Consider the following 24,463-nt stretch of genomic DNA (forward strand, 5'->3'; position numbering starts at 1 on the left):
AATAGAACTGAAACGACAAGATGAAACGAATATTCGCCCACAGGAATGTTTCCTTTTCGTAAGGTGGTGTGAAAAAAAGCCGACTACAAAAGCAAGATTTTTTTGAGATATTACTAAAATACCCTAGTTCAAAAGTTATCACAGCACATGCAGTTTTTACCAGGAGATTCACCACGAATCTAGATTGCACTTGATTTGAAAAAGTGAGGGAGGGGGGGGGGGTAATTGTTTTGATTTTTTTTGTCAAAATACCAAATAATTTTTCATCCAAATTTAGGAGGGGGGTACACTTGTATTTTTTTTCAATTTGCTTCAATAACAATACTAAAAAAGGTATTTTTAAATAACTTCGCTTGTGTGGCCGATAAATTTACTAAAACCAAATCTGGCAGCTGTAGCCTACATTGTTGCGGCACAATTTCTGAATTTGGGAGATGGTTATTCTCACTCAGTTGACTCTTCTTTTCAGCCTCCTCGGCCCTCATGCGTCACAAGTACCACTTGCTGACTACCCCCCCCTCCCAGGAACAAATTCATATCCGCATAGCGCCAAAAAAAGCTATCATAATGGCTGTCTCTCAAGATTTACTTGATTTGAGCTTTTTTGGACGTGCAATTGCTGCAATGCACAATACGAAACTTTGCCGCTCTGTCTTCGGGTCATTTTCAAATACACAAAATGTGTATACCATGATTACATTTTCCCGAAAATTTAAGGTTTCCTTCATTGCATTGCAAAAAGTCTTTCAAAGAAAACACTCGCCTCTGTTTATAGTCGTTTTTAAGACCTTCAGGATTAGTTAAGCGCAGATTTTTCGCATCAGCTGTTTAATGTCAGGTTGTCAATACCAATGTGTTTTTTTTCTTTTTCTCTTTTCAGACTGTTTGAAATCAGACTTCACTCATACGCTTTCATCAGCTCTTAGGGTTGACGGCCATCCACCGCAAGGCCAGTCCCTTTCGACCATCATTGAAGAGCTTGTTACACTTACGAATTGCAGTTTGTGACATGCTTTCATCCACGAAACACTTGAAATATCCTACCCAACATATTCACGCCTGACTATTCCAGTTCAGAATAGAAGTTAATGCTCGGTAATTCACAACGTTTTTCGTTTCATCGAGTCCGCTAAAACCAAAATATAGCCTATAAGCTCATAAGTTGCTGGTGATTAGCACATCTTGAAGATCATATCATACGGCACTAAACCAGCACAGTGCAAGCTTTATCCGACGTGTAATTACGGCAGAAGAAATTTATTCTCAGTACTTTTTTTTTACTCTTTAAGATCCTGTTGTCCCTGACAGGTGACAGCAGAAATTTCTCCTCCCTGAGAGGTGAAAGACAGGTAAGAAGAGCAATAAATTTTACTCCCATGTCTAGACAGTCGAAACTGAATCTTAACAAAAGCTAAGAGCTCATATGGAACTTGTGAAAAGGTCAGAAGAGCCAAGAGTCAAGAGCTCATGTGGCATGAGCTCTAGCAAAATTCTAAGAATCAATAGATTGATTTAAAAGGAAAATCAGAGGCTTAACGCCGATCGGAATTTAAAATAAGAGCTCTGAGACACAAGGTCCTTCTAAATATCAAAATTCATTAAGATCTGATCACCCACTCGTAAGTTAAAAATACCTCATTTTTTCTAATTTTTCCTCTCCTTTCACTCCCCCCCACTCCAAGATGGTCGAATCGGAGAAAAAAACTTTATCAAGTCAATTTGTGCAGGTCCCTGACACGCCTACCAATTTTCCACATTCAGAAGCACCAAACTCACCAAGGCACTGGAACCCCCTATCTCCCCCAAAGAGAGCGGATCCAGTCAGGTTACGTCAATCACACATCTACGATATTTGCTTATTCTACCCACCAAGTTTTATCCAGATCTCTCCACTCTAAGCGTCTTCCAAGACTTCTGATTTCCCGCTCCAACTCCCACCAATGTCACCAGATCTGGTCAGGATTTAAAATAAGAGCTCCGAGATATGAGTTCCTTTTGAATATCAAATTTCATTAAGATCTGGTCACCCGTTCTTAAGTTAAAAATACCCCAATTTTTGCGAAATGAAATCCGAAATCCGATTCGAAATGAAAATGAAGCCTTTGAGACACAAGATCTTTCTAAATATCAAGTTTCATTAAGATCCGATCACCCATTCGTAGGATAAAAAACTCAATTTTCACGTTTTCCCAGATTTACAGTCTCCCCCTCCAACTCCCCCTAATATCACCGGATATGGTCGTGATTTAAAATAAGAGCTCTGAAACACAAGATCCTTCTAAATATCAAATTTCATTAAGATCTCATCAACCGTTTGAAGTTCAAATGCCTCATATTTTCTAATTTTTTCTCAATTTGACCAGACTTTACTGAAAACTAAACAGATTACTTTAAAATCACCGAATGAATTATCAAATAAATAATCTATAGCTCTCTTTGAATGAAATGAATTAAATTAGAAATGTTTTGCAGATATTTTTTCCAAATATGGATTTATGTTTTGCCACTTTCGAGCCGAAACTTGAAAAAACTTAAAAATAATGTCAAACTTAAAAAGAGGCAACTTTACCGTGCCATAAGGGTTCAGTGCGCCAGTGATTATTATCATGGCTGAAGCAATTCATTTTGTCCAAGTTGCATCCAAACTGCTCACGAATGAGTTTTCTTTTCAACTTCTTCTGCTTCTTTTTCAAACGTTGATTTTTCAATCGCTTTTTCTTCTCCTGTTTCCGTAGGTCTTCTTGTTTCTTTCTCCATTTTCTAGAAAATATAAATGCTCTCAAAACATTACAATTATTTTGACATAATAATAAATAATACACTAGAATCGTCATCTGTTTTCGCGACCTCCTTGCAAGTGGCAAACATACCACCATAAAAGAATTCCTAGTGTTTCTTTTCAAATGTTTGAACATGATTCTGTTGAACATGAACATAATTCTAACATGATTCTTGTTAGATGATGATATGGCAGAGAATTCTTGCCGTTGCAAATTTTTTTCCAGATAAGAGGCACATTTCTAATATTCTACAATAGCCTACATGGTATAAGAATTAGTTCTAAGTTATACAAATTTGCCCATACCATTGGGTATGGGTATGGCATTGGCATTGGGTATATTAAAATGTGATCACAAGCAGAGTTTATATAAAATTGCGTCAAAGTAAAACAAGTCTTCAAGAGTAAAACAATAGTTAATTTTTCATGAGCAATAAAACCACCAGTTAAGGCTTCCTAGTGTTTCGTCTTTCAAGCAGCGGAATAAGGGAAACACTTCTTTGATGTCAACTTTTGTATTACCATTGCTGCAACCATTTTTGTTAGATGCGTGGTAGCTGTTTGCTGCGTGCAGATTACAAGTTTTTTTCATTTATTAACTAATTCTTTCAATAAACCTATGAAAATTTTCAGAAGTATTATATTTCTCGTCCCACCCCGTACGTAGAACTACATATATTTTTTGAGAACAAAAAATTAATTCTGGGTGTTTTCATAGCTCGTAAATATAAATACTACATGATAAAAAGGTTCAATTTTTTAGAAATAAATGAAATTAGAGATACAGTCCATTTCTATATGTCAGCTGGAAATCGATAATACGAAATGATGCGATCACTTATATGGGGCTCTTCCGTGAGGCCATTGTAGACAATTACGATTTTGGGGCACTTGATTTTTAAGTAAGTCTTTGAGATCTTGCCCCAGTGCCTTGCAGTTATTTCTTCGTTTATGTTTTTACGATCAAATACAACTTCCTCCCCCCCTCCCCCCTGCATACGTGCCAGGCTCCATTATCCCCCGACTCGCAAAAGAAAACTTCGTAAAAGTTCTAATACGATCCCTGAGACTAGAAAGGGCTTACTTGTCAAGCTACGTATAAAAATTGCCACCTTTAATACTGTCACCTTGAAAGTGACAGTCTCTTCGAGGAAAAACACGCTCCTTCTCTTCTGAGCATTCAAAACCAACTGACTGATCTGAGCCTGGCCCCGCTTTCCAGAGTACAACCGCTTTATAGCATCTATTCCATAATAATAATAATTTATTTGTTAGCCTCTATTTGTTATTTGTTAGATTTTGAGGCACTTGATTTTTAAGTAAGTCTGTGATATCTTGCCCAAGTGCCTTGCAGTTATTTCTTCGTTTATGTCTTTACGATCAAATACAAGAATGGAGGTTTATTGTTGTACCATCAAGCCTCTGTGTGATTTAAACGCAACATTTGTCATACCCAGCCAAGTCTCCATTATTGTTCTTTCTCAATCAGCATATAAAGCCAATTGAAAAAAGTGAAAAATATTTGGAACTGATTATAGAATAGAATATATTTATTCACTACAATAGCTGGAGCTAACATGAGTATGTCATGACTAAAAAAAAGAAGACACAAAACAAAGATAAAAAATAATAAACAAATAACTAGCAACACACAAATATTAAAGCAGCAAGTGCTGCTTCAAGGTCAGTAAATTAAATGAGTCATAAATAGAATTAATATAAAATTAATATATGTCAAGAGTCATTATTTTTGACCCAGGCAACAGTGTCCTTCTATTCTACGTGCTCTAAAGTTTGCTTCTATTCCATTCTAGCACCGATTCCACGTGCTCTAAGTTTGGCATTTTAAATTTTTTGCCCGTAGCATTTCTCAGAATTCAGCATTAATCCAAATGAACTAGTAAACGCAAAGTGGGACCAATGGGTTGAATGGGGTTGGAAAATAAAAGCCCAATGTGGTTGGGCTTTTTAGGTAAATACTGCTTCAATGAAAAAAAACTCCATCAAATGGGACCACTTGGTCACATTTTGAATCAAGAATCGTTTAATAAAAATAGCTATCGTAGTTATGGCTAGTTCCGCAACTAATTTACGCTACCTTTTACAACATACTAAGCACTAAATACGGTTTTTCTCACTAGCAAAAAAAGCAACAAATAAATTTCTGAAAAGGTTAGTTTTGCAGTGCGCTCGTTCAAACTTGTTCTTGTGGCGTGTGTTTCGGTTGGCTGCAGCGGCAAGGGTAGTAGGAAACGGTGTTTATCACTCAAAAGCAGGGAGCATTTCAACTTACACATCATATGGTACCTGCGTTCTTTAAGGGTTGGGATTCGTAAAGCCGCGAGGGTAGATTTGCAAGTGACATAAATGGTTAATAGGATGATTTTTTTTTACACGGTTTCAATTTTGTCGTTGAGCTAATCTATATTATGAACTTTCAGCCCCCATACTGGGCATGCACATTCAAGCAAAGGGTGTACATAGCGTTTACGTGAACATTAATTGCTTTAGAGCAGTTCCTATACCTTGGAAGGACCAAACAATCTTTGATAGAGACGCTAAACAGTGGTTTAACTTTTCAAAGCCTATTAACTTGTCTCTGCTATAGGTCATTACGAACAAGTTTGATGTTGGCTCTGATGGTAAAAAAAAACAAAAAAAAAACGATTCCCTGACATGATCTCAGACATTCTATTAACACAATATTCAGCTGACCGGTACCTTCGGAGCCACATAAACTTTTAATTTCCCATCAAGATAACTATACAAAAGAATATTTGATCTGTTCTGAGTTGATACGAAATGTCCATCTGAATAATGTTTTAATTCATTCGAATGCAATCTCCTCGGATATTTCAGTAGTCGCTACTGAGCATAAGCTAAACCAAACTTCTCATCTTTCTGGACCCTTGCTTCGTTCAAACCATACATTTCACAGACTCCGATTTCTTGGCGTCATGTACCAGTCTATCTCTAAATCGCAGCATAGATCAGAAGTTCGGGACGTTCCCAAAAATTCCCAAGAACAATTAGATATCCAAGCCTTATCTTCCACGCTAAGGTACAAATGGAAATGGAACCAAATATTAGGATAAAACAAAATGGTTCCAAATTGCAATTCTATATGCAACTCAAAGACATTTCCTTTTGTTTTAACAGTGCAGATGGTGCGGATTTTAATTAGTGCAGATGGAGAATTCGTTTTAATTAGTGCAGATGGAGCAAAACGAGCAGTGGCATATTATGCTTGGTTGTGACTGGTTGTTCACTTGGACGTGCTTACAAACAAAATTGTACGTAAATCTACCGTTTGATTTTTCTTTTGCTATCAACAAATTCATAGAACACTAATACTCCAAACATGTAGCAGGCGACAGATCAGGGTCAAAAGAAATGTACCTTTAATCTGTTTCAATTCAGGGCGGCTATTTTGTAAATGACAGGGCATAATAATTTTTGGATCAAATAACTAAACACATAATTCAGCAAAAACTACTTACGGGGAAAAAAAAATACTATGACCTTAAGCCACAAATGCGATCCCTCCCACTGGATTGTCATTTTCTTTAGAACGATTTGAGTCTCTTTGGGCCAAAAAGCTTAAAAAATAAATAAACAAAAATCAATCATGATGTAAAAAAAAAAACTAACAATATCCCTGAGCCACAAATGCAACCTGCCCCGTCTGAAAGTCATGAAAAAAAAAACAACTAACGAACCCTCGAACACATAAGCGATCTTCCTCATGCGAGTTTTCATTTTCTTTAGAAAAATCTCAGCCTCTTCGTCTATAATGGTTTACTAAATTGATAAATAAAATTACGAAACAAATAAAAGAAAAAACAAAATAAAACGAACAAACCCTGAGTCACAAATGCAATCCTCCCCATCTGAATTTTCCTCTTCTTTAGAAAGATTTAAGTCAGCGTCATCTATTTCAGTCCCAGCCGAATAGTTTTTACCATCTACAACCGAGTGCCCATACGGAACACTCCGGTTATAAAAACTAAATGAATCAAGATTATCATCCATGTCATCATCAGGAAAGTCATCATTTTCATCAGTATTTGATGGTTCTAGTGGAGCCATCGGGTCAATAATATATTCTTCGTATCCTTCTTCTGTGCTGGAATCATTTGATGGGGCAGATGGCACTGGTGTTTCAATGGGGGAAGACACTGGATGGATGCTTTTTAAGTGCCGGCGGATAGCCTAAAATAATATTTTGGAATTACTTCTGATTAAAACAAATTAGTCATTAGAACGAATTGCTATATTTATATAAAAGCTAATTAAAATAGACGAAAAATCAAGATAAAACGGTTTAATCTTCAAAATTTCTTATATTCAACCAACTATCTCAGCCATTATTTAATAGCCGAGCCCCCCCCCCTCTTCTCCAGGACTGTATTTAAAGTTTTAACGTTTCTAGGCCCAAGCGTTTTTGCCGCTCCGTTTTTGCGAGATTTTCGGGAAATCCTCGACAATTTGGAGATAGTGGAAGCACGGAATAGAACACAACTGATGAGCCAAAAGTAATGAAAGAGAGGTGATACCCAATTCCTTGCTGACATTCTTGGGAGATATCTGACAGTTTATTATTAGCCACGGGATACCTGTGCTGTTTTAAAATCAGTTTCCTGTGAATAGGCTGCGCGGCAGCGGGGCAGCTGGGCTCACCTAGCACTTTGACGATAAATAACATCTGTCCAGTTTTTTTATGGCACTTGGTATTAACCAAGTGACATATAGCAATCGCAAATTCTGTCGGTCTGTCTGTCTGTCGGTCCCAGTTTTGCTACAGGCACTTCCACGTAAGCTAGGACGATGAAATTTGGCAAGCGTATCAGGGACCGGACCATATTAAATTAGAAATAGTCGTTTTCCTGATTTGACCATCTTGGGGGGGGGGGGGAGTGGGGGCCGGTTAATTCGAAAAAAATAGAAAAAATGAAGTATTTTTAATTTTATGAGCGGGTGATGGGATCTTAATGTAATTTGATGTTTGGAATGATATTGTGTCTCAGAGCTCTTATTTTAAATCCCAACCGAATCTGATGACAATGGGGGGAGTTGGAAGGGGAAAACCTAAAATCTTGAAAAACACTTAGAGAGGAGGGATCGGGATGAAACTTGATGGGAGGAATAGGCACAAGTCCCAGATACATGATTGAAATAATCGGAACGGATCCGCTCTCTTTGGGGTAGTTGGGGGGGGGGGTCATTCTGGAAAATTAGAAAAAATGAGGTATTTTTAACTTGCGAACGAGTGATCGGATCTCAATGAAATTTGATGTTTAGAAGAAAATCGTGTCTTAGAGCTCTTATTTTAAATCCCGACCAGATCTGGTGACATTGGACGGGGGGAGTTGGGAGGGGGAAACCTAAAACTTGGAAAACACTTAGAGTGGAGGGATCGGGATGAAACTTGGTGGGAAAAATAAAACAAGTCCTAGATACATGATTGACATAAACGGAACGGATCCGCTCTCTTTAGGGTAGTTGGTGGGGGGGGGGTATTTCTGAAAAATTAGAAAAAATGAGGTATTTTTAACTTACGAACGAGTGATCGGATCTCAATGAAATTGGATATTTAGAAGGATATCGTGGCTCAGAGCTCTTATTTTAAACCCGACCGGATCTGGTAACATTGGGGGGGGGGAGTTGGGAGGGAGAAACCTAAAACTTGGAAAACACATAGAGTGGAGGGATCGGGATGAAACTTGGTGGGAAAAATAAGCAGAAGTCTTACATACGTGATTTACATAATTGTAACGGATCCACTCTATTGGGGGGGGGGGGGTTAATTCTGAAAAATAAGAAAAAATGACGTATTTTTAACTTACGATTGAGTGATCGGATCTTCATGAAACTTCATATTTAGAAGGACCTCGTAACTCAAATCTCTTATTTTAAATCTCAACCGGATCAAGCGTAATTGGGGGGGGGGCAATTGGGGGGACCGGAAATCTTAGAAAATACTTAAAGCGGTGAGATCAGGTTGAAACTGGATGGGAAGAATAGAAACCTGTCTAAGATACGTGACTGACATGACCAGACCGGATCTGCTCTCTTTGGTGGAATTGGGGGGGGGGTAATTTTGAAAATTGAGGTATTTGTAACTTACGTAAGGGATCTTAATGAAATCCGATCTTAATGAAATTTGATATTTAGAAGGATCTTGTGCTTTAAAGTTCTAATTTTAAATTCCGACCAGATCCTGTGGCATCGGGGGGAGTTGGAGGGGGAAACCGAAATTCTTGGAAAACATGAAAATTGGGGTATTTTTACCTTACGAATAGATGATTATCTATTCGTAAGATAAAAATACCCCAGTTTTCACGTTTTCCACCGGAACACCGGGACACAAATGACGACCGGGACACCGGGACACAGGGAATATAAATGACGACCGGGACACTCAAAGAGAAATAAAAGACTGGGACACCGGGACACAAATAACGACCGGGACATATAAATGACGACCGGGACACTCAAAGATAAATTACAGACCGGGACACAAATGACGACCGGGACACCGGGACACAGGGAATATAAATGACGACCGGGACGCTCAAAGAGAAATTACAGACTGGGACACTGGAACACAAATGACGACCGGGATACTGGGAATATAAATGACGACCGGGACACAGGGAATGTTTATATGCACAGACAATGGGACATCGAAGAATGTTGTATATTCGCAAGTTTTACGTAGTTAAAAACATATATATATCTATCTATATTCACAGGTGGGACACAGGGACACAAATACAATGGCGCGTAACTAATATGGCGCGTAACGACTTACGCGCGTGGGGGGATTGGGGGGGTTGTCGCGAAGCGCCCCCACCAACTAGGTGTTGGGGTGGCGTGAATCGCCACCCCGACAGCTAGTATATATATATATATATATATATATATATATATATATATATATATATATATATATATATATATATATATTGTTTGTGTACTGACGTCATGTTTGTCGACTGAGGTCATGTTTGTCGACTGTATTTGACGTCATTATAAGTATATAATAAGGCCTTTCAAAGAGAAATTTTTAATATATAAATATAAATAAGTTGTTTGTGTGTGGATCTGTGGATGGATCAGGTGACGTCATGTTTCGGCTGACGTCATGAAATTAGTTGCCATCATTTTTGCTTTGAAGGTGACGTCATTCAAGTTATATAAGACATATGTTCGCCGTCATGTTTCGGCTGACGTCATGAAATTAGTTGCCATCATTTTTGCTTTGAAGGCGTGACGTCATTCAAGTTATATAAGACGTATGTTCGCGTAGAATTCTATTAATGCTTAAGTTTATAATGACTGATGAAGATGCTCAAAGAGTCTATGCCAAAAAACTTGCTGCTGATAGAGAAAGTCAGAAAAGAAAGCGTGCCGAGGAACTACCAGAGCAACGCGAAAGCAGACTTGCTGCTAAAAGAGAAAGTGAAAAAAGAAGGCGTGCCGAGGAACTACTAGAGCAACGCAGAAGCAGACTTGCTGCTAAAAGAGAAAGTGAAAAAAGAAGGCGTGCCGAGGAATCAAAAGACCAGCAGGGAAACAGGCTTGAGGCTGATAGAGAAAGAAAGAACAGAAAGCATGCCGAGGAACTACCAGAGCAACGCAGAAGCAGACTTGCTGCTAAAAGAGAAAGTGAAAAAAGAAGGCGTGCCGAGGAACTACTAGAGCAACGCAGAAAAAGACTTGCTGCTAAAAGAGAAAGTGAAAAAAGAAGGCGTGCCGAGGAATCAAAAGACCAGCAGGGAAACATGCTTGCTGCTGATAGAGAAAGTAAGAAAAGAAAGCGTGCCGAGGAATCAGAGCAATCTGAAAGTTATCGCCTGGCATTCAGGTACAACCCAGTCGATGATTATAGCTTGAGTAGCTGTGTTCAAATCGGGACAATGTCTAAAATTTGTCCCTATTGCAAGGCCTTGAAATTCAATGGTGAAACAATGGGAATGTGTTGCGCCTAAGGAAAAGTTAAACTTCCTCTATTGGCTGCACCACCAGAGCCATTGAAGACTTTCCTTACTGGAACTACGTCAGAATCTAAGCGTTTTTTGTCAAAAATCAGACAATACAACTCATGTTTCCAAATGACGTCGTTTGGAGCCCAAATCGAAAATCCAGATCAATTTATGTCTACTTTCAAAGTAAAAGGGCAAATTTATCATAAAGCAGGGTCCCTTCTACCATTCTCAGGCGAGAATCATGCAGTTATAAATGACGGTAATACCACAAACGTTGGAAAACCTAATAGATGCCACAATCTTGACAGGGCCTTATGAGGGTGAGGCTGTTCTTATTCCTCGCATTCCCATGATTCCAACGGATCTGCTTTTTCAATTTAAAAGATTGCAATTCCCAATTCGATTAGCATTTGCAACCACCATCAACAAAGCTCAAGGGCAATCACTAGAAAAATGCGGTATAGATCTTAATACAGATTGCTTTACCAATGTACAATTGTATGTTGCATCTTTGAGGGTCGGTAAACCTGACAATCTATTTATACGCACAGACAATGGGACAGCGAAGACTGTTGTATATTCACAAGTTTTACGTAGTTAATTTGTATTGTATCTATCTATCTATCTATCTATATAAAAACGAGTTGTGTGTATGCATGTTTGTTTGTTTGTAAAAAGAGCGTTTGCATATGACGTCATTATTAGTACATACGGCTTTGTATATGGACAGACAATGGGAAAGCCAAGAATGTTGTATATTCGCAATTTTTACGTAGTTTGAAACACATATATAAATCTATCTATATTCACAGGTGGGACACAGGGACACAACTACAATGGCGCGTAACTAATATGGCGCGTAACTAATATGGCGCATAACGACTTACGCGCGCGGGGGGGCTTGGGGGGGGGCGCGAAGCGCCCCCACTAACTAGGTGTTGGGGTGGCGCGAAGCGCCACCCCAACAGCTAGTATAAATATAAATAAGTTGTTTGTGTGTCGAATGACGTCATGTTTGTGTGTCGACTGACGTCATGTTTGTCGACTGACGTCATTATAAGGATTGAGCACTATGCCGTCATGAAGTTGTTTGTCGACTGACGTCATGTTTGTTAAGACGTCAAAGGCTTTGTATATGACGTCATTATAAGTATATAAGAAGGCCTTTCAAAGAGAAATTTTTAATATAGATCTTAAAATGACAGAAGAACCTACAATGGCAGAAGAAACAGCCGAAGAAGCTGCCCAAAGAGCTGATGCCAAAAGGCTTGCGGCGAATAGAGAAAGTAAGAAAAGAAAGCGTTCCGAGGAATCCCAACAACAGCGTGAAAACAGGCTTGCGGCTAATAGAGAAAGTATGAAAAGAAAGCGTGCCGAGGAATTACAACATCAAAGAGAAATTTTTAATATAGATCTTAAAATGACAGAAGAACCTACAATGACAGAAGAAACAGCCGAGGAAGCTGATCAAAGAGCTAATGCCAAAAGGCTTGCGGCTAATAGAAAAAGTAAGAAAAGAAAGCGTGCCGAGGAATCACAAAAACAGCGTGAAAACATGCTTGCGTCTCAAAGAGAAATCACCAAAAGAAAGCGTGCCGAGGAATCACAAGAGCAACCTGAAACAACCTGGACAGCGAGAGTCTAAACGTATCAAAACTGAAAATGATAGCGGTGATGATTGGGTTTGAGATTTTGACTTGGATAAGGTCATCAATGCCTACCAGATTTTAGTTAAAAAAAAACAAAGGTTCGGCGATATGTATTTCATAGTGACGAAAGACAAGTCAAGGTAAAACAAACCAAACAACTTGAAAGTGATACCGATGATAAAAAAAAAACGACGTTGAAAGGACTATCGTTTCCCAGATGCAACATCTTCTCCACATAAATAATAATTTATTGCTTCTGTTCAAAACAGTAATCGAATTGACGCCTACTGGTACGCAACTATCAACGAAGTTATGGTCGGTAATTTGTATATGACGTCAAAGGCTTTTTATATGACGTCATTATAAGTATATAAGAAGGCAATTTCAAAAAGAACTTTTTATTAAACTCATCGATGCTACGATGCCCTACAATCGATCTATCTATCTTCTATATATATAAAAATAAGTTGTCTGTGTGTGTGTGTGAGTGTGTGTCGAGTGACGTCATGTTTGCGTGTCGACTGACGTCATGTTTGTTGACTGACGTCATTATAAGGATTGAGCTGTATGCGTCATGAAGTTGTGTGTCGATTGACGTCATGTTTGTCAACTGATGAAATTACATACCGGGACACCGGGACACAAATGACGACCGGGACACAGGGAATATAAATGACGACCGGGAACCTCAAAGAGAAATTACAGACTGGGACCCCCGGACACAAATCACGACCGGGACATAGGGAATATAAATGACGACCGGGACACAGGGACACAACTACAACGGGGACGCCGGGGGCACAGGCGGGATATATAAATCCCGCCTGTGGATAGGATACTAGCTATCATTTTTTGGGATGGAGCTGACGGCTATCACTTTAATATTAAATTGATAAATCCATCCACTAACAAAGAAATGGATAAGAAATGCAGCGCAATGAAATATTATGCCAATAGATTAATGATTCGTCATTTATTACATTTATATATAATCCATCTTGGGCTTAGATACAACAGCTTTTACATCCTGGACAATCGCCGGTTCATAGACAACACATTACGGCCCGTGTCTTCCGGCAAAAGTTGCTCTCCTTCATCTCCTACTACAGAGTTATGGAAGAAATACAAATCGCAAATGGCCGAGAATATACTCCACCGAATACGGCTAGAAAGGTCAGATATGACCTTGGACTTTACGACAGAAATTCATAAATGCACTTTAGTTATGACTGAAGATTTGTACTTATCTATTGCCAACAAACTTCTCAAGCATTTGGGAATGCCTTCACCTAATCGTACTGCTTCTATTTCTACATGTGTAGAATGGGATCGTGAACAAAGTTACAACACAATTGATTTATTGTCGTATGTTACAGACCGGGACACCGGGACACAAGGAATATAAATGACGACCGGGACACTCATAGAGAAATGACAGGCCGGGACACCGGGACAAAAATGACAAGCGGGACACAGGGAATAAAAATGACGACCGGGACAGTCAAAGAGAAATTACAGACCGAGACACCGGGACACAAATGACGACTGGGACACAGGGAATATAAATGACGATCGGGACACAGGGACACAACTACAACGGGGACGCCGGAAGGACACATGGGGGATAGATAAATGACGACGGGGACACAGGGAATATTCGATTAGCAATTACCATCAACAAAGCTCAAGGGCAATCATTAGTTAAATGCGGTATAGATCTGAATACGGATTGCGTTCTCATGGACAATTATATGTTGCATGTTCAAGAGTCGGTAAACCTGACAATCTATTTATATGCACAGACAATGGGACAGCGAAGAATATTGTATATTCGCAAGTTTTACGTAGTTAAAAACACATATATATATATATATATATATATATATATATATATATATATATATATATATATATATATATATATATATATATATATATAATATATATATATATATACTAGCTGTTATGGTGGCGCTTCGCGCCACCCCAACACCTGGTTGGTGGGGGCGCTTCGCGCCCCCCCAAGCCCCCCCGCGCGCGTAAGTCATTACGCGCCATATTAGTTACGCGCCATTGTAGTTGTTTCCGTATGTCGCACCTGTGAATATATATATATATATATATATATATATATATATATATATATATATATATATATATATATATATATATATATATATATATATATATATATATATATATATATATATATATATATATATATATATATATATATCTATATATATAAAAATAAGTTGTCTGTCTGTGTGTCTGTCTGTGGATCAGGTGACGTCATGTTTCTGTGTTGACTGACGTCATGAAATTAGTTGTCGTTATTTTTGCTTTGACATTCAAGATATTTAAGACATATGTTCACGTAGAAATCTATTAATGTTTAAGTTTACAATGACTGATGAACTTACAATGGCAAAAGCCGATGAAGATGCTCAAAGAGTCTATGCCGAAAAACTTGCTGCTGATAGAGAAAGTCAGAAAAGAAAGCGTGCCGAGGAACTACCAGAGCAACGCGAAAGCAGACTTGCTGCTAAAAGAGAAAGTGAAAAAAGAAGGCGTGCCGAGGAACTACCAGAGAAACATGAAACCAGACTTGCTGCTAAAAGAGAAAGTGAAAAAAGAATGCATGCCGAGGAATCACAAGAACAGCAAGAAATCAGGCTTGCTGCTGATAGAGAAAGTAAGAAAAGAAAGCGTCCCGAGGAATCAGAGTAACCTGAAAGTTATTGCCTGGCATTCAGGTACAGCCTAGTCGATGATTATAGCTTGAGTAGATGTGTTCAAATCGGGACTATGTCTAAAATTTGTCCCTATTGCAAGGCCTTGAAATTCAATGGTGAAACAATGGGAATGTGTTGCGCCTCAGGAAAAGTTAAACTTCCTCTATTGGCTGCACCACCAGAGCCATTGAAGACTTTCCTTACTGGAACTACGTCAGAATCTAAGCGTTTTTTGTCACAAATCAGAAAATATAACTCATGTTTCCAAATGACGTCGTTTGGAGCCCAAATCGAAAATCCAGATCAATTTATGTCTACTTTCAAAGTAAAAGGGCAAATTTATCATAGAGCAGGGTCCCTTCTACCATTCTCAGGCGAGAATCATAAATTTCTACAATTGTACTTCATCAGTGATAGAAATTCTGAATTGAATGCACGTTGCGAAATTTCTCCCAACGTTGAAAGGACTATCGTTTCCCAATTGCAACATCTTTTCCACGAAAATAATAATTTAGTGCGTCTGTTCAAAACAGCCATCGATTTGATGCCTACTGATACGCATAAAATTGTTATTTCCGCTGACAAAACGCCTCCTGGCCAACATGTGCATAGATACAATGCTCCAACTATCGACGAAGTGGCAATCGTTATGGTCGGTGATCAGTTTTTACCTCGAGATATTATTCTTCATAAGCGAAACGCTCAGTTGTTAAGAATGGCTGAAACTCATCGATACTACGATGCCCTACAATATCCTATCATTTTTTGGGATGGAGCCGACGGCTATCACTTTAATATTAAATTGATGAATCCAGCCACTAACAAAGAAATGAATAAGAAATGCAGTGCAATGCATTATTATTCCTATAGACTAATGATTCGGCAGGATGAAGAAAATTATATATTAAAATGCCGTGAATTGTTTCACCAATTCGTCGTTGATATGTATGCTAAAATTGAATCAGAACGTTTGCTATATATCCGCCTGAATCAGACCAAGCTCCGCTCTGAACAATACATTCATTTGCGAGATGCAGTTATAAATGGCGGTAATACCACAAACGTTGGAAGATTAACAATTTTACCTTCGTCATATGCTGGCAGTCCCCGTCATATGCATGAATATGCTCAAGATGCTATTGCGTATGTTCGTCTCTATGGTCGTCCAGATTTATTTATTACATTTACATGTAATCAATCTTAGGACGAGATACTGCAGCTTTTACTTCAAGGACAAACGGCGGTTCATAGACATGACATTACGGCCCGTGTCTTCCGGCAAAAGTTGAAATCACTGATAAACTACATAGTAAAACTTGAAGTGTTTGGGTCAGTGCGATGCTGGATGTACTCAGTGGAATGGCAAAAACGAGGTTTGCCACACGCACATATACTAATCTGGCTACATAAAAAAATTACTTCGAACGAAATTGATGATGTGATTTCCGCTGAAATACCTGATGAAAATGTCGATAAGGGGTTACATGATATTATTGTAAAAAATATGATACATGGACCTTGCGGTGCACTGAACGAAAATTCACCATGCATGGCCAAAGGAAGGTGCACAAAGCAATATCCTCGACTTTTAGTATCCAACACAATTACTGGCAATGATGGTTACCCACAATATAGAAGAAAATCTACTGAAGATGGCGGTAAAACAGCAATAATAAAGAAGCGTAACGGTACCACCATCGAAGTAGATAACCAGTGGGTTGTTCCATATTCCCCATTATTATCAAAAACATTTAATGCACACATAAACGTTGAATGCTGTAACTCCGTAAAGGCAATTATATACATATGTAAATACGTCAACAAAGGCAGTGACATGGCAGTTTTTGGCTTGCAGCCCGAAATCAAAGATATCGACGAAATCGTACAATATCAGGCTGGAAGATACATAAGCAGTATGAAGCTGTTTGGCGAATTCTTTCATTTCCGATACATGAACGTAGTCCAGCTGTTGTTCACTTAGCGGTACATTTACAGAATGGTCAACGTGTTTATTTCTCGGAAACCAACGTGCAACAAAGAGCCCTGAATCCACCGGATACAAAGTTAACCGCTTTCTTTTCGCTTTGCAAAAATGATTCTTTTGCAAAAAAACTGCTGTATACTGAAGTGCCTTCGTATTACACGTGGAATACTAAAAATAAAGTATTTGAACGTCGAAAACAGGGTAAGTCAGTCGACGGCCAACCTACCATCTTCAAAGATACCACGATAGGAAGACTCTACACCGTTCACCCCAATCAACATGAATGCTTCTTTCTACGCCTGCTTTTGGTGAATGTGCCCGGTCCGACATCCTTTGAGTATTTGAGGACTGTAAATGGTACTATACATGACACTTACCGTAGTGCATGCCAAGCTCTGAATTTATCGGAGAATGACCAACACTGGGATAACTGCATCAATGACGCGTGCGAAACGTCAACCCCAAGTCAAATTCGTGCATTGTTTGGCATCATTTTAACAACTTGCTCTCCATCAGCTCCTACAGAGTTATGGGAAAAATATAAGTCAAAAATGTCCGAAGATATACTCCATCGAAAACAGTTAGAGACGTCAGATATGACTTTCGATTTTACATCAGAAATTTATAACTACACTTTAGTTGTTATAGAAGATTTGTGCGTACGTATGGCAAACAAACCTCTTCAGGATTTGGGAATGCCTTCACCTAACCGTAACGCTGCTGTTTCGACATGTGTAGAATTGGATCGTGAACAAAGTTACAGTACGAGTGATCTATTGTCGTATGTACAAAATAACATTTCCAAGTTAACGTCGGAACAAAAAGACATTTATGATACGATAATGCATTGTGTCGATAACAACGTTGGTGAAATTTTCTTTTTGGATGCGCCAGGAGGTACTGGTAAAACGTTTGTGATAAAACTGATTCTGGCATCAATTCGATCAAAAAATGATATAGCGTTGGCAATTGCGTCGTCCGGAATAGCCGCAACATTGCTGCCTGGTGGAAGAACTGCTCATTCCGCTTTGAAATTGCCTCTGAACTTGCATTCTACAGAAACTCCCACGTGCAATATTTCCAAATCATCTGGGATGGGTAAAGTATTGCAGCAATGCAAACTTATTATTTGGGATGAGTGCACAATAGCACACAAAAAATCGCTCGAGGCTCTGGATCAATGGTTGAAAGATTTGCGAGGGAAGTCGAAACCCTTTGGCAGCACATTAATATTGCTTGCAGGAGATTTCAGGCAAACATTACCTATAATACCTAGATCAACTCCTGCAGACGAAATGAATGCTTGCCTGAAAAATTCTAATTTATGGGCACACGTAAAAACATTAAAATTAACTACAAATATGTGTGTCCGATTACAAAACGATGACTCTGGTCAAACATTTTCAGATCAATTGCTGGCAATGGGAAACGGAAAGCTCCCAGTAGAATCAATTTCAGGACGTATACAACTACCTGCTGATTTCTGTAATTTAGTGACGTCCAAAAATGAAATGATTGAAAAAGTATTTCCGAATATTCTAAAAAATTATAAAAATAATAAATGGCTAAGTGAAAGAGCGATTTTCGCACCCAAAAATATAGACGTCCACGAAATCAACAATATTGTTTTGACCAAGATTCGAGACCAGGCAGTCCTTTACAAGTCAGTCGACACAGTTTTGGAACCAAATGAAGCGGTTAATTATCCATCTGAATTTTTAAATTCCGTGGATCTTTCAGGGTTTCCACCACACGTGCTACAACTAAAAATAGGCGTACCAATAATACTTTTAAGAAATATCAACCCACCAAAGCTTGGCAATGGCACGCGACTTGCCGTAAAAAAAAAACAATGGAAAACCTAATAGAGGCCACAATCTTGACAGGGCCTTTTGAAGGTGAGGCTGTTCTTATTCCTCGCATTCCCATGATTCCAACGGATCTGCCTTTTCAATTTAAAAGATTGCATTTCCCAATTCGATTAGCATTTGCAATCACCATTAACAAAGCTCAAGGTCAATCATTAGAAAAATGTGGTATAGATCTCAATACTGATTGTTTTTCCCATGGACAATTGTACGTTGCATGTTCGAGGGTCGCTAAACCTGACAATTTATTTATATGCAGCGACAATTGGACAGCGAAGAATGTTGTATATTCGCAAGTTTTACGCAGTTAATTTGTATTGTATCTATCTATCTATCTATCTATATAAAAACGAGTTGTGTGTATGCATGTTTGTTTGTTTGTAAAAAGAGTGTTTGCATATGACGTCATTATTAGTACGTACGGCTTTGTATATGGACAGACAATGGGAAAGCCAAGAATGTTGTATATTCGCAATTTTTACGTAGTTTGAAACACATATATAAATCTATCTATATTCAAAGGTGGGACACAGGGACACAACTACAATGGCACGTAACTAATATGGCGCGTAACGACTTACGCGCGCGGGGGGGCTTGGGGTGGCGCGAAGCGCCACCCCAACAGCTAGTATATATATATATATATATAATGTGTTTCAAACTACGTAAAAATTGCGAATATACAACATTCTTGGCTTTCCCATTGTCTGTCCATATACAAAGCCGTATGTACTAATAATGACGTCATATGCAAACGCTCTTTTTACAAACAAACAAACATGCATACACACAACTCGTTTTTATATAGATAGATAGATAGATAGATACAATACAAATTAACTACGTAAAACTTGTGAATATACAACAGTCTTCGCTGTCCCATTGTCTGTGCGTATAAATAGATTGTCAGGTTTACCGACCCTCAAAGATGCAACATACAATTGTACATTGGTAAAGCAATCTGTATTAAGATCTATACCGCATTTTTCTAGTGATTGCCCTTGAGCTTTGTTGATGGTGGTTGCAAATGCTAATCGAATTGGGAATTGCAATCTTTTAAATTGAAAAAGCAGATCCGTTGGAATCATGGGAATGCGAGGAATAAGAACAGCCTCACCCTCATAAGGCCCTGTCAAGATTGTGGCATCTATTAGGTTTTCCATTGTTTTTTTTTTTACGGCAAGTCGCGTGCCATTGCAAAGCTTTGGTGGGTTGATATTTCTTAAAAGTATTATTGGTACGCCTATTTTTAGTTGTAGCAGGTGTGGTGGACACCCTGAAGGATCTATGGAATTTAAAAATTCAGATGGATAATTAACCGCTTCATTTGGTTCCGAAATACAAATTAACTGCGTAAAACTTGCGAATATACAACATTCTTCGCTGTCCAATTCTCGCTGCATATAAATAGATTGTCAGGTTTACCGACCCTCGAACATGCAACGTACAATTGTCCATGGGAAAAACAATCAGTATTAAGATCAATACCACATTTTTCTAATGATTGACCTTGAGCTTTGTTAATGGTGATTGCAAATGCTAATCGAATTGGGAATTGCAATCTTTTAAATTGAAAAGGCAGATCTGTTGGAATCATGGGAATGCGAGGAATAAGAACAGCTTCACCCTCAAAAGGCCCTGTCAGGATTGTGGCCTCTATTAGGTTTTCCATTGTTTTTTTTTACGGCAAGTCGAGTGCCATTGCAAAGCTTTGGTGGGTTTATGTTACGTAACAATATTATTGGTACGCCTATTTTTAGTTGTAGCACGTGTGGTGGAAACCCTGAAAGATCTATGGAATTTAAAAATTCAGATGGATAATTAACCGCTTCATTTGGTTCCAAAACTGTGTCGACTGACTTGTAAAGGACTGCCTGGTCTTGAATCTTGGTCAAAACAATATTGTTGATTTCGTGGACGTCTATATTTTTGGGTGCGAGAATCGCTCTTTCACTTAGCCATTTATTATTTTTATAATTTTTTAGAATATTCGGAAATACTTTTTCAATCAATTCATTTTTGGACGTCACTAAATTACAGAAATCAGCAGGTAGTTGTATACGTCCTGAAATTGAGTCTACTGGGAGCTTTCCGTTTCCCATTGCCAGCAATTGATCTGAAAATGTTTGACCAGAGTCATCGTTTTGCAATCGGACACGCATATTTGTAGTTAATTTTAATGTTTTTACGTGTGCCCATAAATTAGAATTTTTCAGGCAAGCATTCATTTCGTCTGCAGGAGTTGATCTAGGTATTATAGGTAATGTTTGCCTGAAATCTCCCGCAAGCAATATTAAGGTGCTGCCAAAGGGTTTCGACTTCCCTCGCAAATCTTTCAAGCATTGATCCAGAGCCTCGAGCGATTTTTTGTGTGCCATTGTGCACTCATCCCAAATAATAAGTTTGCATTGCTGCAATACTTTACCCATCCCAGATGATTTGGAAATATTGCACGTGGGAGTTTCTGTAGAATGCAAGTTCAGAGGCAATTTCAAAGCGGAATGAGCAGTTCTTCCACCAGGCAGCAATGTTGCGGCTATTCCGGACGACGCAATTGCCAACGCTATATCATTTTTAGATCGAATTGATGCCAGAATCAGTTTTATCACAAACGTTTTACCAGTACCTCCTGGCGCATCCAAAAAGAAAATTTCTCAAACGTTGTTATCGACACAATGCATTATCGTATCATAAATGTCTTTTTGTTCGACGTTAACTTGGAAATGTTATTTTGTACATACGACAATAGATCACTCGTACTGTAACTTTGTTCACGATCCTATTCTACACATGTCGAAACAGCAGCGATACGGTTAGGTGAAGGCGTTCCCAAACCCTGAAGAGGTTTGTTTGCCATACTTATGCAAAAATCTTCTATAACAACTAAAGTGTAGTTATAAATTTCTGGTGTAAAATCAAAAGTCATGTCTGACGTCCTCTAACTGTTTTCGATGAAGTATATCTTCGGACATTTTTGACTTATATTTTTCCCATAACTCTGTAGGAGCTGATGGAGAGCAAGTTGTTAAAATGATGCCAAACAATGCACGAATTTGACTTGGGGTTGACGTTTCGCACGCGTCATTGATGCAGTTATCCCAGTGTTGGTCATTCTCCAATAAATTCAGAGCTTGGCATGCACTACGGTAAGTGTCATGTATAGTACCATTTACAGTCCTCAAATACTCAAAGGATGTCGGACCGGGTAAATTCACCAAAAGCAGGCGTAGAAAGAAGCATTCATGTTGATTGGGGGTGAACGGTGGTAGAGTCTTCCTATCGTGGTATCTTTGAAGATGGTAGGTTGGCCGTCGACTGACTTACCCTGTTTTCGACGTTCAAAATACTTTATTTTTAGTATTCCACGTGTAATACGAAGGCACTCCAGTATACAGCAGTTTTTTCGCAAAAGAATTATTTTTGCAAAGCGAAAAAAAAAGCTGTTAATGTTGTATCCGGTGGATTCAGGACTCTTTGTTGCACGTTGGTTTCCGTGAAATAAACACGTTGACCATTCTGTAAATGTACCGCTAAGTGAACAACAGCTGGACTACGTTCATGTATCGGAAATGAAAGAATTCGCCAAACAGCTTCATTACTGCTTATGTATCTTCCAGCCTGATATTCTACGATTTCATCGAAATCTTTGATTTCGGACTGCAAGCCAAAAACTGCCATGTCACTGCCTTTGTTGACGTATTTACATATGTATTTGATTGCCTTTACGGAGTTACAGTATTCAACGTTTATGTGTGCATTAAATGTTTTTGATAATAAAGGGGAATATGGAACAACCCACTGGTTATCTACTTCGATGGTGGTACCGTTACGCTTCTTTATTATTGCTGTTTTACCGCCATCTTCAGTAGATCTTCTTCTATATTGTGGGTAACCATCATTGCCAGTAATTGTTTTGGGTACTAAAAGTCGAGGATATTGCTTTGTGCACCTTCCTTTGGCCATGCATGGTGAATTTTCGTTCAGTGCACCGCAAGGTCCATGTATCATATTTTTTACAATAATATCATGTAACCCCTTATCGACATTTTTATCAGGTATTTCAGCGGAAATCACATCATCAATTTCGTTTGAAGTAATTTTTTTATGTAGCCAGATTAGTATATGTGCGTGTGGCAAACCTCGTTTTTGCCATTCCACTGAGTACATCCAGCATCGCACTGACCCAAACACTTCATGTTTTACAAGGTAGTTTATCAGTGATTTCAACTTTTGCCGGAAGACACGTGCCGTAATGTCATGCCTATGAACCGCCGATTGTCCTTGAAGTAAAAGCTGCAGTATCTCGTCCCAAGATTGATTACATGTAAATGTAATAAATAAATCTGGACGACCATAGAGACGAACATACGCAATAGCATCTTGAGCATATTCATGCATATGACGGGGACTGCCAACATATGACGAAGGTAAAATTGTTAATCTTCCAACGTTTGTGGTATTACCGTCATTTATAACTGCATCTCGCAATGAATGTATTGTTCAGAGCGGAGCTTGGTCTGATTCAGGCGGATATATAGCAAACGTTCTGAATCAATTTTAGCATACATATCAACCATAAATTGGTGAAACAATTCACGGCATTTTAAAATATAATTTTCTTCATCCTGCCGAATCATTAGTCTATAGGAATAATAATGCATTGCACTGCATTTCTTATTCATTTCTTTGTTAGTGGCTGGATTCATCAATTTAATATTAAAGTGATAGCCGTCGGCTCCATCCCAAAAAATGATAGGATATTGTAGGGCATCGTAGCATCGATGAGTTTCAGCAATTCTTAACAACTGAGCGTTTCGCTTATGTAGAATAATATCTCGAGGTAAAAACTGATCACCGACCATAACGATTGCCACTTCGTCGATAGTCGGAGCATTGTATCTACGCACATGTTGGCCAGGAGGCGTTTTGTCAGCGGAAATAACAATTTTATGAGTATCAGTAGGCATCAAATCGATGGCTGTTTGAACAGACGCACTAACTTATTATTTTCGTGGAAAAGATGTTGCAATTGGGAAACGATTGTCCTTTCAACGTTGGGAGAAATTTCGCAACGTGCATTCAATTCAGAATTTCTATCACTGATGAAGTACAATTGTAAAAATTTATGATTCTCGCCTGAGAATGGTAGAAGGGACCCTGCTTTATGATAAATTTGCCCTTTTACTTTGAAAGTAGACATAAATTGATCTGGATTTTCGACTTGGGCTCCAAACGACGTCATTTGGAAACATGAGTTGTATTGTCTGATTTTTGACAAAAAACGCTTAGATTCTGACGTAGTTCCAGTAAGGAAAGTCTTCAATGGCTCTGGTGGTGCAGCCAATAGAGGAAGTTTAACTTTTCCTGAGGCGCAACACATTCCATTGTTTCACCATTGAATTTCAAGGCCTTGCAATAGGGACAAATTTTAGACATTGTCCCGATTTGAACACATCT

General features: G+C 38.6%; 1 protein-coding gene across 2 annotated transcripts in view; it reads right to left on the reverse strand.

Annotated features, from left to right (window-relative positions):
- LOC136030987 (extracellular sulfatase Sulf-1-like) overlaps nt 1–24,463 on the reverse strand; it is a 181,330-nt gene that overhangs the window by 16,324 nt on the left and 140,543 nt on the right. For both annotated transcript variants that reach the window (XM_065710144.1, XM_065710145.1), the window contains exons 12-13: nt 6,642–6,991; nt 2,570–2,760 (exon numbers count right to left, since the gene is read on the reverse strand). In XM_065710144.1, coding sequence (XP_065566216.1) covers nt 2,570–2,760; nt 6,642–6,991 — 541 coding nt within the window. The remainder of the gene's footprint in view (nt 1–2,569; nt 2,761–6,641; nt 6,992–24,463) is intronic.

Source organism: Artemia franciscana, chromosome 9 (genome assembly GCF_032884065.1).
Source record: "Artemia franciscana chromosome 9, ASM3288406v1, whole genome shotgun sequence".
NCBI classification, from domain to species: Eukaryota; Metazoa; Arthropoda; class Branchiopoda; order Anostraca; family Artemiidae; genus Artemia; species Artemia franciscana.